The 15,286-nt window shown below is 37.8% G+C and overlaps 2 protein-coding genes across 2 annotated transcripts; one reads left to right on the top strand and one right to left on the bottom strand.

Moving 5' to 3' along the window:
- The first annotated feature begins 4,280 nt into the window (after positions 1-4,280).
- LOC145638838 (phospholipase D delta-like) lies at positions 4,281-13,314 on the top strand. Its single transcript, XM_081689880.1, has 11 exons — positions 4,281-5,183; positions 9,565-9,970; positions 10,061-10,177; positions 10,817-11,011; positions 11,116-11,391; positions 11,638-11,706; positions 11,808-11,955; positions 12,072-12,220; positions 12,297-12,461; positions 12,618-12,818; positions 12,932-13,314. The coding sequence occupies exons 1-11, from the start codon at positions 4,660-4,662 to the stop codon at positions 13,223-13,225; spliced, it is 2,544 nt and encodes an 847-aa protein (XP_081546006.1). The 5' UTR covers positions 4,281-4,659; the 3' UTR covers positions 13,226-13,314.
- An 842-nt stretch (positions 13,315-14,156) lies between these two features.
- On the bottom strand, positions 14,157-14,869 carry LOC145638840 (plastocyanin, chloroplastic). Its single transcript, XM_081689881.1, has one exon. It carries the CDS (start codon positions 14,770-14,772, stop codon positions 14,266-14,268), a length of 507 nt encoding a protein of 168 aa, XP_081546007.1. The 5' UTR covers positions 14,773-14,869; the 3' UTR covers positions 14,157-14,265.
- Positions 14,870-15,286: the final 417 nt, after the last annotated feature.

Below are 15,286 nucleotides of genomic sequence, written 5' to 3'. Positions count from 1 at the left end.
ATTGCCGAGGTATTCACCAAACCTCTACAATTCCATGAGAGGGCGTAATTCATTGTTCACCGAGAGCCCATGGAGTGGGGCCCGCCACATTTTGGGATTGCAATACCACCTTACGCCTCTTGTTTGTTTCTTCATTCAAAACATCCTCATCCACCAGCATATCATCATCTCCAACCCCCCCCCCCCTTCATCACACTCTCTTTTGCTTCCTGTTATTTTTTTAACTCCCTCACCTACTTTCTTATCTCCCCTTATAATTTTCACTTTTTTCAATTTCCTTCCCCTGTCCTCATCCATGAAATATCCCTCATCCCTCTTTTCATTTTCTCTAGTCACCACAGCCACCTTATTCACCACTTCACCCTTTGAAATAGTTTCCCCTAACTCTGTTGTCCCTTCTCCCTCCTTTATCAACCCTGTAGCAGTCTCCTTTACTTCACTCCCCTCTCCTTCCTTCTCTTTCCCTTCTTTCCATTTCTTACTCTCACTCTTCTTTTTTCCACTCTCATTTTTTCTACTCCAACAGTTCTCAAAACCATCTTCTCACCATTACTTACAGCAACTAACTCAGCTTCTTTATTTTGCATCATATCACTCTTTTTTCCACTCTCCTTTTCGTTTGGAGAGGTGAAAAAAAGCTTCCTCGCAGCACTTACAGGGCCTAGATTAATCACATTCTTGTCATTGTAGCTGGGGTTCTTTTTAGCAATTGTCCCTGCCTTAATTCGTTCCACCCAAGCTTTCTCATCTTCCCTTTCTCCTGCATCAAACTTGCTTCACTTCATGGGAGAGGCACGAAGCCATGGTCCATATTGGCACACCACCTTCAGATCATCATCTTTATTCTGCTCCTTATATTGACATTCTTTTTCGGTGTGATCAATCCTCCCACAGAAAAAACAGAAATCTGCTAGCCGCTCGTACTTCAAATCGATCCATGTGGACTGGTTTTTCCCCAAAGACAGGAACAAACCCCTACGCAATGGTTTATTAATGTCAACAAGAACCTTTATTCGCAAATATTCGCCCCATCTCAGAGGGTCAGACTCGTCTGCCTCTATGAAACCTCCAAGGAACTCACCAACATCATACATTACCGCAATCGAACGTTTATTCAGAGGTACATCTAGCAGCCTCACCCACATTGGTGCGTGTTTAAAGGATATTTAGGATGGTTTTTCATCTCCATAAACTTCCTGCAAAAGAAGTAAATTTCTCATCGAAGAACCAAGGTCTCCCTTCTAACACACGTTCCTTGTCTTCCACACAAAAAAATTGAAAGACGAACAAATTCGTCTCCACAACCCGAACAACAAATTTTTCCTTCAGTCTCCATACACCCTTTAGTGTACGTTTCATCGCCTCCAAGTTGTATGGTTTAACAGTCCATAACTTCCCAACCAGCGTAAGCTGCAATTTAGTTTTAGTATCATCCGAAATCGATTCGACATAATCGCCTCCTAACACCACACCTTCATCTTCTGTCAATCGTAATTTTTTCCAGTCATCAAATAAATTATCCTCCATCATTAACCAGAATCGTTTGCACAAGGATTGGGTTCACAAGATTTCTATTAATTGCTAGAGGATTGGAAGAAATTTATTTTCGCACTACCAAACCCTAGCACGGGACTCACTCACCCTAGAGAGGGACTTTTTTAATTTCTTACAACTATAAAGTTATTAGTATGAGATATCGGAAAAATATATGTGTGATATATTTTTCGTATGTATCTTATTATGAGAATAAATATATATAGATTTATTTATGTTAAGATAATATTTATTGAATATATCATTTGGATCTATGGTATATCTTTTAAGAAGATTGTTTTCTATCTTATAAGCGTAGATTTTGTATAAATACTCAACCTATTAATGAATAATAATAAAGCAATACAAAGTCATTCTATTCTCTCTTATCTCTATTTTGTCAAAAGTTATGGGAAGCAATTAGGTGGTGGTTGCCAACTGGGTGAGGATTCTCTTACCACCTCCATCTTCAAGAAGCCTTGTCCTTATTCGCTAATGTTTGGGTTGGCTCGAGTAATCAAGTTTTGTTAGAAATGATTATGGGGAATGAAGAATTAGGGACGTGTTTACACTGTCCTTAAAGCAATTTTAACCCCCACTATGCTTGCTATGCTTCCAGGATTTCTTCTAAATTCGAGATCAGTTAAAGCAATGTAATTGACCTCCCTAAGAATACTTTAAGAACAATAGAATAGATAAATAAGAACATAAAAGTGAAAAAGGAAGTAACTTATACTTTGGAGCAATTAACTATATATAAAGAACATCATTTAATCCAAGAGTCACCATTTCCAAAATATAATTAATTAAGATAAACTGAAAAGTCACTATCATAATCAATTTAACTGTAGGAAAGTAACCGCTTGCATTCGCTCGATCGAGCCAAGCCCGCCCAATGGATAAAAAACGGACAAAAATTTTAATTAGACTCGCGCTCGACCAGGCAAAGCCCGCCTGATCGAGCCATCTACACTTTTGAAAATAAGCTTGCTCTCGCACTCGATTCGGATAACTTAACCATATCGGGCAAGCAATTATTATTTACTAAATGTATGCTCTCGCCCAACCGGGCCCGTGTTCATGTACCATGACTCACATTAAAAATTTTGTTATGCTCTAAATAATCAATAACTTAATACTAAAACAGACATCGCGAGTGACACGTGTCACATCCTGGTGCTGTTTTTTACCTCCAAAACTTCCCCTTCCCTTTTTATTTTTATTTTTTGTTAATATTTGATTCTACAATAATATTATTCTAAATATTTTATATTTGTCATATTATATATATAATAATAATATGACAAATATATATTTTTATTTGGTGTTCATAATTATTCTATATACATTTACCTAAATAATAATTTTGACTCCTTTTTACTTATCTTTTAAATGGATTATCATTAAAATTTGACAAAAAAAAGTAATAATAAATTGATTCATATAATAGATGTCATAGAAATTACTTTAAAACATCACTTAAATTTATTTATTTTCAAATACCTCAACTAGCTAATATTTTATTTCAATTTCAATTTAATATAACTATATATATTTAAGTTAGTTACGATTTTGTTTCTACAATTTTACTACTATACATACATATTATCATAAATTAAGGATTTATAGAGTATAGTATAGGCGTATAGCTATAAAATAAAAGTTGTGTTTCATAAATGATTTTTTAGATATAAAAGGGGATATAGGTATTGTAATTCTGTGTATGTTTACACTTTTGCTAATAGTTTTAGTGGAAATTTAAGTTTGTTATTTGATGTTTATTAAAAATGCATTTATTAATAAGTATATACTAATATGGCCACTAGACCTGATTAAACCAAGTCTCGGTCGGGTTTGGGCAGCCTAAAAAAAATCCATTTTTAGATAATTTTTTTGCACTGCCGGTTAATATAGAATATGACATTATAATTTCTATATATTTGATTTGTATATTTTATCAAATTTTATTTTTTGGATAGATTAAATTTTTTTACAAAAATTAGACTTATCGTGGTTATATAGAATAGAGTAACTAAGGGTTCGTTTGGCATTGTTGCGGTTTTCAGTTTTTTGGTTTTTTGTATTTTAAAAGTGTATGATATATTTCATATAATGAATAAAAAATTAGTCAAACTTATTAAAATCATGCTAATTTTGAAAACTGACAACAGAAAAGTGAAAACACCTTTTTCTTGTTTCTTGTTTCTTGTTTTCAAAAAAACTGAAAACTCAAAACAAAAAACAATGCCAAACAAGCCCTAAGTTATATAGAATAGAGTAACTTATAAACTAATTCCAAACTAAACTTTTCTATTTAACCAATGTAAGCTGGTATTCTCTATTCAACCAATGTGGAACTTACTTCTCAACAACAAGTTAAATAGAATTAAACAACCTAACTTCTTCCATTCTACCAATATGGGACTTCCACCCCAACATTAAGCTATATTGAATAACCTACATAACCAACTTCTATTCTACTAATGTGGGACTAATTTTTGTGTCAAAAAAAAAATGTGGGACTAATTTTTCATCATTCACAACACCTAGTCAAATTATTATGCTCATGCCAAATTATTAGCAATATGTGGTTTAACTTTGAAACTATTTCGCATAATAACTTTAACCATATATCATTTAGTACAGGCATTCATCCATACTCCTGCGAGTCTCAACGAAGATCCTCCTTTTCAATAAATCTTACCAATTATTTGGACCATTTCTCTAATAACAGCCGCACGGCACCATCTTCCACCAACACACCATATATATATACACAACATTAAACAGAATAAAACACTCACCTAATTAAACTCAGCCGTTTAACAACTTTTCTCTCTCCTCCCCACGTATATCTCAACATACGCCTCCCATACCCAATTATCAAACACCATCAAAATTTTATTTATTTATTTATTTTATTTTTCCTTTCTTTCAAATTCACTTCTCTTCTTCCTTACATTAACCGGCAACCACCGGTTACCGGCGAACGTTTTTGCCGGGAACCGTTGACCCGTACTTCCTTGCTTACATGTAACCGTCAACATCCCTTTCATTAACCGGTAACCTCCTCTTTACATTTCCTAAAATTTAATAATAATTTAATTACATATAATTCACATTTTAATGGAGAACGAGAAAGAAAATAATCATGGGATCTACCTTCACGGTGATCTCGACCTCCACATTATTGAAGCGCGTTGTCTTCCCAACATGGACCTCTTCTCCGAGAACTTTCGTCGGGTATTTTCCTCGTGTCGCGCTCCTTTCTCTAGGAGGAGGAAAGTATCATCCGAGGGGAAAAACCACGATCCCGATCATAAACTTCATTTAAAGAATAATAAGATCATCACGAGCGACCCGTACGTAACAGTTAATATAGGAGGGGCAACGGTGGCACGTACCCGTGTGATATCGAACTCGCAAACCCCAAAATGGGAGGAGCATTTTAGTATCCCCTTAGCTCATGCTGTGTCTGATATTGAGTTTAAGATCAAGGATAATGATGTCCTTGGGGCTGACATGATCGGGACCGCTACCGTCCCGGCTTCGCTGATTATTTCAGGTGAGGTGATCGACGACTGGTTTCCCATTCTTAGAGACAACGGCAAACCTCCTAAGCCTAAAGCAGCGGTTCATCTACGTCTCAGGTTTCTATCTGTTTTTGTTATATTTTTCTATAGTTTTATTTTCGTCAATGCACAACTTTAACCATAAAATTATTTAATATTTTATAATAAATTAATTTTAAATTTTTTATTTTTTTAAAAAAGTATTCATGAATTTGAATATGACATGACTATTTCAATACATAGAAATTACAAGTATTGTTAGAGAAGTGTATGAATTGAGTAAAAGACCAAATAATGGAAGTATTTTTAATTGAAAGAAAATTCTATATTCGGTAAATGATCATAATGTAGAAGATGATGGTGTTGATAGAAGAGGTATTTGGTTGGTGGAATTTCGAACGTTCCTTCCCGGCTTCCATATATTCTATACGATTATTTTTTTCAACAAAGAAATTCCGGATTTTGGGATCTAAGAAGGTGGATAGAAACTTGGAAGTGGTCCTCTTTGGGTTTTGTTTATAGTTTTTTCTAGAACACAAAATCTCTTATGGACCCGACCAGACTTGGGTTCATATTTGCATGAGTTATGTTTAATTTGTATGTTATGGAAAAAACCTTGGTTAGATTCTTAGAGTTGCCCTTCCTATGTATAATTAATTACTCCGTAGTATATTAAAAGGAGAATCTATGAATGAGTATACAATAAGATTAGATTACAATAAGAATGTTTTAAACATTGGTAAAATTGATTGCTTTATAAATTGGGTAAGTAATAATATGTTTTTAAATGTATTACTCCACTGTACACAGAATTTATTCCATTAAGATCAATCAATCAATCAATCAATCAAAGCCTTAATCCCAAAAGTGGGGTCGGCTAACATGAACCAAATTTGATTATTCCGTGTAGTCATCAACATAAATCTTTCTCCTCCATCCCTTACGATCCAAAACTTCATCCTCACGTAAATCCATGCACTTCATATCCTTCCTCACTCCTTCCAACCAAGTCATCTTTGGTCTCCCTCTTCCTCGTTTAATCCCTCCATGGTCCCACTCTTCCACTCTTCGCACCGGTGCACCCTCGGGTCTCCGTCTTACATGTCCAAACCAACGCAGACGATTTTCCCTTAATTTATCTACAATGCCCGCCACACCTACTTTCTTGCGAATAACCTCATTTCTGATTCTATCTCTTAAAGTGTTTCCACACATCCACCTTAACATGCGCATTTCCGTAACCTCCATCTTTTTAATATGCTCTTTCTTAGAAGCCCAACATTCTGTACCATAGAGCAACACTGGTCTTATGGCAGTCCTGTAGAATTTTCCCTTCAACTTTAAGGGAATGCTGCGGTCGCATAACACTCCCGTGGCCGCTCTCCATTTAAGCCACCCTGACTTAATCCTGTGGGTCACGTCTTGATCAATGTCACCATTCTTCTGGATGATCGACCCTAGGTACTTAAAACATTCACTCATGGTCAAATCCTTTCCATCCAAACTCACCACTTCATTGCTTGTCCCCCTCTGAGTGCCAAAACGACATACCAAATATTCAGTCTTACTCCGACTTAGCTTAAACCCTCTAGATTCCAACCTTTGCCTCCATTGCTCCAACTTGACATTAACCCCATCCTTAGTCTCATCCACCAAAACGATATCATCTGCGAACAGCATACACCATGGAACCTCATCTTGAATTGGTCTAGTTAATTCATCTAGAACCGTTGCAAAAAGAAAAGGGCTTAATGCAGACCCTTGATGCAATCCGATTGTAATAGGGAAATCTTTTGTCAACCCTCCGCATGTCCTCACATTTGTTGACACATCCCGATACATATCCTTAACTAGGTCTACATACCTTCGTGGGATACCTTTCTTCAACATTGCCCACCAAAGTATCTCTCTTGGCACCTTGTCATATGCCTTCTCTAAATCAATAAAGACCATATGAAGATCTTTCTTCTTTACCCTATAAAACTCCATCATTTGTCTTATCAAATGGATTGCCTCCATAGTAGATCTCCCAGGCATAAAACCAAATTGGTTATCTGAAATGCTTGTGCATGCCCTCAACCTTTGTTCAATCACCCTTTCCCACAACTTCATAGTATGGCTCATAAGCTTAATTCCTCGATAGTTAGAACAATCTTGAGCGTCTCCTTTGTTTTTATAAACCGGGACCAAGGTGCTCTTCCTCCAATCTTGTGGGATCCTTGTAGCCGTCCATATCTTGTTGAAAAGGTTTGTTAACCAATCAATACCAATCTTACCCAAACACCTCCACACCTCTATCGGTACCCCATCAGGGCCAACCGCCTTCTTAGGTTTCATCTTCCTCAGTGCAATCTCCACCTCTACTCTCCTAATCCTTCGCACATACTCCATGTTGATTTCTTCATCACTCATAGAGGTATCTCCTATCACAACTCCATTACTTCCATTAAATAATTCATCGAAGTACCCCTTCCACCTGTCCTTGATGCCCTCCTCTTGCACTAGGACCATTTGGTTCTTATCTTTGACACACTTCACCATGCCAATATCCTTCCTTGCCTCTTGTCTTCTCTTTGCCATCTTATAAATGATCCTTTCTCCCTCCTTGGAATCAAGCTTTTCATAAACCTCCTGATATGCCTTTTCTTTTGCTTGGCGAACAGCTGCCTTTGCCTTACTCTTAGCCTCCTTATACGCTGCAAAGGTTTCATCACTCCTACATTTTCCTAAGGCTTGATAGCATTCCCTTTTTTGCTTAATTACTGCTTTCACCTCTTCATTCCACCACGAAGTATCTCTCTGTACCGAAGTTCTTCCCCTTACTTCCCCTAAGACCTCTTTGGCCACTCTTAGGAAACAGTTCTTCATTCGTAACCAAGTCATGTCCGGATCCACCTCTCCATCCCAATCCGCTTCTTCAATTACCTTTTCTGTAAAAACCTTAGCTTTTGCATCCCTTAGGGTCCACCATCTTATCCTTGGTTCTTCTTGTCTAACTTTTTTCTTCGCCTTCTCTTTCAGACGAATAGTCATTACCAATAGCCGGTGTTGGGTGACCACACCCTCCCCTGGGATAACCTTACAGTTTATGCAACTTTGTCTATCTATGCTCCTTGTGAGCAGGAAGTCTATTTGAGTTGCATTTGCTCCATTCCGAAAAGTTATCAAGTGTGAATCCCTCTTCTTAAACCAAGTATTAGCCAAAATTAAATCATATGATTGGGCAAAATCCATAATAGCTTCACCACCGGCGTCCCTCTGCCCATACCCAAAGCCTCCATGGACACTCTCATAGCCATCTCGGCTCGCCCCAACGTGCCCATTTAGATCCCCTCCAATATATAACTTCTCTGAGTGGTGGACACCCTGCACCACCTCGTCTAGGTCCTCCCAAAATTGTCGTTTCTCTTCTGCATCTAAACCCACTTGGGGAGCATAAGCACTGATAACATTCACAATCTCCTTGCCACATAGCAACTTCAGCCTTATCAACCTATCGTTCTTCCGATAGACCTCGATCACCTCTTTTGCCAACCTCTCATCGAGAACCACACCAACTCCGTTCCTAGCTCCACCATTCCTTGTTCTGTGGCTCGTTTCTTGCCCAACATACCATACCTTATACCCCAAAACCAAGCCTCGAGCTCCTTCTCCTGTCCATCTTGTCTCTTGGAGGCACATGATGTTCACGCGTCGTCTTTTCATTACTTCTACCAATTCTGCTGATTTTCCCGTAAGAGACCCCACATTCCAAGAACCAATCCGCAAACTAAATTCTTTTCTCCCACGCTCCCTCCTGATCCCAACTCCAAGCCCTTGATTATTTGACACCACAATTGGGCAATATGGCGCGTCGCTTCTGGGCGACGACCTAGCAACCCTTACATACTTATCACTGCACCCGGGTCTGGGAAGTGCAGCGCGTCGCTCAGTAGGGAACGCCCCAATGGCACGCCCTTGCTCATTTGACACCACACTCGGGCAATGTGGCGCGTCGCTTCTGGGCGACGACCTAGCAACCCTTGCATACTTATCACTACACCCGGGTCTAGGAAGTGCAGCGCGTCGCTGAGTAGGGAACGCCCCCACGAAAATATCTGTTTGGCTCATGTCATGGGATGTGACGAAGTTTTATACTGGCTGTCACTGGCCTACCGTAACCCTCCTCCTTTATCCAGGCTTGGGACTGGCAGCGGGAAACCCACTGGCGGAGTTAATTTATTCCATTAAGAGAAAAAAAAAAAAATCTAGTGTTGTGGTTATATGAGTGACATGATAACAATACTTTTGGAAAGAAAAGAAAGTGGGATGATCATTTGCTCTACATGGCTGGATTTTAAAGATTCCTTCTAATTTTGGAGTTTTAGAAAGATCAATTAATTAATTAATTAATTATTGTGGTAACAAACAGTTTCAACCTAGACTTGGTCATTTGATTCTATGACAAAAATGTCCACAGATTCATTCCTTGTGATGCCAACCAGAGTAATGCAGATGGAGAACATAGGGTAGAACGGAGCTACTTCCCTGCGCGACCAGGGGGAAGGGTGACATTGTACCAAGACGCTCATGTATTGGAGAACGATTTGCCCAAGATTGAGCTAGAACAAGGAGTGGAGTATCAACATGGGAGATGTTGGGAGGATATATGCCATGCTATATTGGAGGCACATCACTTGGTGTACATTGTAGGGTGGTCAGTTTACCATAAGGTTAAGCTGGTGCGAGAGCCTTCTAGACCGTTGCCTAATGGAGGTGACTTGAGTTTAGGGGACCTATTGAAGTACAAGTCCCAGGAAGGGGTTAGAGTGTTGTTGCTTGTTTGGGATGATAAGACTTCCCATAGTAAATTCTTCATCAACACGGTATGTATCTTATTATGAGCTTGATATGCTTAAGGTTTTGTTTTGACCAATTGATTTTTCATATGATTATTTTCTTTGTTTATGTTGCAGCAAGGTGTAATGCAAACTCACGATGAAGAAACAAAAAAGTTTTTCAAGCATTCCTCTGTAATTTGTACTCTGTCACCGCGTTATGCCAGCAGTAAGCTTAGCATTATCAAGCAGCAGGCATGCTTTTGTTGTATATTGTTTATCCTTCTTTAAAAGTTTTCTGCATCTGTGTTTACTCATTTCTGTGACATTTATTAAGAGAGAATTTTGCTGCACAAGAAGTGACAATAATTCAACTTTTGCTTAGCATGGAGTATACTCGATCATCTCTAATACGGAGAAGTGTTTATGATACTAAAAACAAGATAATATTATTAGATTTCGAGTCATAAACCATAACTGTTTTAGGAAACGTATATAATGTTCCTGCCATTCTGGAAAAGCACGTATCATTAAAGATTAGTCTATTTGACCAATATTTTTATCTATGTAGCTCAACTTCTATTCTCTTCTTATGGAATTCATAACTAATATATGCTGTTTAATGATCTTTAATCTTCAAACCGAGACACAAAACCAAACAGGCTCTTGATAAGTATGCTTTGAGTCAGTTACCAGTTTGCCACTTTTAGTTAAAATTATGTTATTTATGTTGATGATTTCAGCAAGTTCCTCTGTTTCAAATCTATCTGATATTACTTGGTATTGAGATGAGAAATTTATAAATGCTTTGTTTTCTTTTCTAAGCTCTTTTTTTTCCTTTAAAAATTGGTTGTAAACTTGTAATTGTTGCTGATGACGATGTTTTGACCTCAGGTTGTTGGTACCCTGTATACACACCATCAGAAATGTGTCATTGTGGATTCTCAAGCACCTGGGAATAACAGGAAGATAACAGCTTTTTTGGGAGGTTTAGACCTTTGTGATGGCCGGTATGATACCCCGGGGCATCGTCTCTTTCGTGACCTTGACACTGTTTTCAAAGATGATTACCACAATCCTACATTTGAAGTGAGTTTCTGTCAAACAAACAAACAAACAAACAAAGGCTTGTTTCCTTTGGAGCAGTAACAAATCAGGGTTAAATCTAAATATTTGTTTACATTTTTTGACAGGGAACAAAGGGTCCTAGGGAACCATGGCATGATCTTCACTGCAAAATCGAAGGGCCAGCAGCATATGATGTGCTTACCAACTTTGAGCAGCGATGGAGAAAAGCCACAAAATCATCTCTTAGACGGAAAATCAAGAGCATTTCTCACTGGCATGATGATGCCTTACTGAAAATAAAGCGTATATCTTGGATACTTAGCCCTGTTAATTGTACATCCCCTAACGACCCATTACTTTGGGCTTGTGAAGAGAATGATCCAGAGGGTTGGCAAGTTCAGGTAGCTTATATAACATGTTAGCTAATGTTTGTAGTGTAGGAGTTGCTAATAACTCTATCCTAGCTGATTTCTTGCTGTGCTAGTAATTAAGTCAAATATGAATATTGTCAGGCATGATTATTCGATATTTAGCCAATTTTTTTCAAGAAAAATACAACCGGGAATATTTAGAAGAATGGATGTAGTACCTAGATGTGCTACTATTCTACTAATTTTAACTTCTTATCTAAAACTGTGTTGATGCAGGTTTTCCGGTCTATAGATTCAGGTTCTGTACAAGGATTTCCAAAGGATGTTCAGGAGGCTGAGTCTCAGGTTCGTTGACAAAGATGTTTTGCTTTTGCTCTAACCGTACTGTTAGGTATGTATTTTCGATAAGGAAGCCTTTGGACTCAATGTACCTGTTTTCATTGCAGAACCTGGTTTGTGCCAAGAATTTGGTGATAGACAAGAGCATCCAAACAGCTTACATTGAAGCAATCAGATCTGCTCAACATTTCATTTATATAGAAAACCAGTATTTTCTTGGATCATCATATGCATGGCCAAATTACAAAAATGCTGGTATGAAAATTTCAGTTTCCCTTTCTTATAATCTTGCTATTGAAGTTGTTTAGAAAATGTAAATGTTCCTGTTGGATTCGATAGCTGGTGTGCTTAATGATATAATGTACTGGCAGGTGCTGATCATTTGATACCAATGGAGTTGGCACTGAAGGTTGTTAGCAAAATCCGAGCCAAAGAGAGATTTGCTGTTTATATTGTCATCCCTATGTGGCCTGAGGGCGTACCCACCTCTGCTTCCGTGCAAGAAATTCTTTTCTGGCAGGTAACATATCAAACCAGTCGTGGCTCAAGATAGTTATGGACTGATTCATTATAGCCTAACATGTGCATTTCGACAGGGTGAAACCATGCAAATGATGTACAGCATAATAGCACAGGAGATTAAAGCAATGAACCTCGAGGATGCACACCCACAAGACTACTTAAATTTTTATTGTCTAGGAAATCGCGAACCAGCCCTAGTCTTGGGAGATAGTCCACTGTCATCCAAAAATGGTGAAGGGGTAACACTCTTAAGCTCTTTGATTCAAATCTACAAGTTATATTTTCTGTTATTTAACCAATATTATAATACTTCTTTACTGACTGTTAAGGGTCCATGATGTTGAAATTTTATTTGCGTGACAAAAAGTTCTTAGGCTTTGTGCAATTTTACTCAGGTTCTACCTTCACAAAAGTACCGGAGATTCATGATTTATGTCCATGCCAAGGGAATGATAGTTGATGATGAATATGTGATTTTGGGGTCAGCCAATATTAACCAGCGATCAATGGCTGGTTCAAGAGATACCGAGATAGCTATGGGTGCTTATCAACCGCATCAAACCTGGGGTAGAAAGAAGAGACATCCACTCGGCCAGGTTAGTAATCACACCAGGTCCATTTTTTTGGATTTGGGAGATGAGAGACGACATTATTCATTATGATAAAACTACCAACACCTTTGTATGTTGTAATTGTTTCAATCTTGCAGGTCTATGGGTATAGAATGTCATTATGGGCAGAGCATCTAGGAGGGCTAGACGATCTCTTTAAGGAAGCCGAAAATTTGGAGTGTGTCAGATCTGTAAACAACATAGCTGATGAAAACTGGAAGAAATTTGTAGCAGAAGATTATTCTCCATTGCAAGGGCACCTCCTTAGATATCCTCTAGATGTGGATAAGAATGGAAAGGTTCAGTCATTAAATGGACACGAATATTTCCCTGATGTTGGCGGTAAGGTGCTAGGAGCTGCTAACTCCCTTCCAGATGCACTCACTACTTGAAAGTTGAAACATTTTTTGTTGCTTAAACGCACTTCTTCTGCATATAATACCTGTGTATAAACTACAGACTGACCTTATACAACATAACTAACACATGACAGAGGAATAGGAAATGGGGGCAGTTTTTTTGCTTTTCGTTCCCTTCTCTTTTTTTTTTTTTTTCCAAGTGGTTGTTCGGGTGATGGTTGAACTTGTGAAGATGAGAAGATTACTTAAATTTTAATACTTCGTGTTTGGTTCGTATTTCTTAATGATGCAGTAAGAAAGATGTACACTGTATAGAAGAGAGTGTATAAATTGAGGTTGCACTCTCATTTCTACTTAGTAATTGTGTGCCAGAAAAATTGTCACTTGCACCTGCAGTCTGCAGATATTGGATTAAGTTCTGTTTTTGGAAAAATTCCGCAGAACTCATACAAAAAATATTTTTGGTGGCAATCCAATAATCAAAATCACTTAATTTATTTATTTATTATTTTTTTTTTTACAATGCAATATGGACCATTGATTTAATAACCGAATACACATAATAAATCTACAAATAAGTGGACATTGAACGAAAAACAATATCCATCCGAGATTAATTTGTAGCCACAATTTTTGTTGTTGCAAATGTTGCAAAAGCTCATTCTACCACACTAATAATGTACTCTTAAGTCTTATTATTATTTGCTTTACAACAATTATCACTTCAATGACACCCAATAAATTTATATAAATCTAACTCTAAGTTACTTTTAGAAGGATTTTTGTCAAATTTACACATAAATAATATGCAGGCAGCATTGCTTAACTAACGTCACAAATTTATTCACGATTTAACTTATTTTCGTTGCAAATCATTAGCCTCAAATTGCAAAATGTAAAATTATTAGCTCATACAACTAACTACACAAGATATAAAACAATAATTAAAAGGAAGAAAAAAGGATTACACAAAAGTGCTAATTGTACCAATTAACAAGATTTTGTTTTTTAAAATATAATAATAGCTCTACAACAAACTCATATGAATAAAAACCAATTTATTCAAATATTAGTTAATTAACGGTAACTTTTCCCACCATACCAGCACCCTGGTGAGGGGAGCAGTAAAACTTGTAAGTTCCTTTCTCAGTGAGGGTCACTTTGTAGGTCTCACCAGGTGCATTCAACAAATCCTCCTCGGACATCGATATCTTTCCGGCATCAACACCGGAAGGGATCTCGTCTTCGTCGAAGATGACGTTGTGTGGGAATCCGGCATTGTTCTTGAACACGATCTCCTCGCCGGAGGCAACGCTGAAGTCACCGGGGACGAAAGCCAGTGACCCGTCATCGCCTCCGAGCAAGACGTCAAGGGCCATGGCGTTTCCGGCGAGGATTCCGGCGGCGGCGGTGGCGACAACGGCGGCGCCGACGTTCTTCAGAGATGCCTTGACTGACATTCTTGGGACGGCGGTGGTGGTGGGGATGACTTTGGCGGTTGATGCCTTGGCGGGAACAGCGGCCTTGAGGCCGGTAAAAGATGGGACGGCGACGGCGGCGGAGGAAGAGACAGTGGCCATTGTAAGAGGAATTTAGAGAGGATTTAAGGTGTAAAGAGAAAATGCCAATTGCCAAAGAGTGAAGAGAGTGAGGGTGGGATTTAATAAGAGGTGATAAACCGGAGGATATGGTGGTGTGGTTTAATTGGTTTGTGTGGTTTGAATTGGAGGGAATTTTAGTGGTTTTGGATAAATGATTTTGTGATTTGTGGGCCATTTAGGGGGTGCTATCTGCTTTTTGATTGGTTATTGTTAGATTATATCTGATGTTGTGGAATTACTGGAATTTGTGAGGGTAAGTAAAAAAGTATTCAAATGTTCTATTGTTTTTTTTTATATAAAAAAAAATGGAAAAAAGAAATTGTCAATACTCATTGTCTAATCAAATTACTCCTTAAACTAGATGTAAGCCTGTGCGATGCACGGTTTTTAAATATTTCATTTTGTATATTTTTTTTGTAATTTCTTAATATTTTTTGTTTTTATTTTCTATTCTATTATTTTAACATTAATTTAAGGTAAAATATTTGTTAAG

This window comes from Chenopodium album, chromosome 7 (assembly GCF_948465745.1).
Source record: "Chenopodium album chromosome 7, dcCheAlbu1.1, whole genome shotgun sequence".
Classification (NCBI taxonomy): domain Eukaryota; kingdom Viridiplantae; phylum Streptophyta; class Magnoliopsida; order Caryophyllales; family Amaranthaceae; genus Chenopodium; species Chenopodium album.
The sequence above is the reverse complement of the archived record's forward strand: the minus strand, read 5'-3'. Positions and strand labels throughout refer to the sequence as shown.

Bases quoted from the DNA above. Each gene is read 5' to 3' on its own strand.
- LOC145638838 (XM_081689880.1), top strand. From the start codon at position 4,660: ATGGAGAACGAGAAAGAAAATAATCATGGGATCTACCTTCACGGTGAT. The intron at 5,184-9,564 runs GTTTCTATCTGT...AAATGTCCACAG, and splicing joins GCGGTTCATCTACGTCTCAG to ATTCATTCCTTGTGATGCCA. The intron at 12,221-12,296 runs GTAACATATCAA...GCATTTCGACAG, and splicing joins AAGAAATTCTTTTCTGGCAG to GGTGAAACCATGCAAATGAT.
- LOC145638840 (XM_081689881.1), bottom strand. From the start codon at position 14,772: ATGGCCACTGTCTCTTCCTCCGCCGCCGTCGCCGTCCCATCTTTTACC.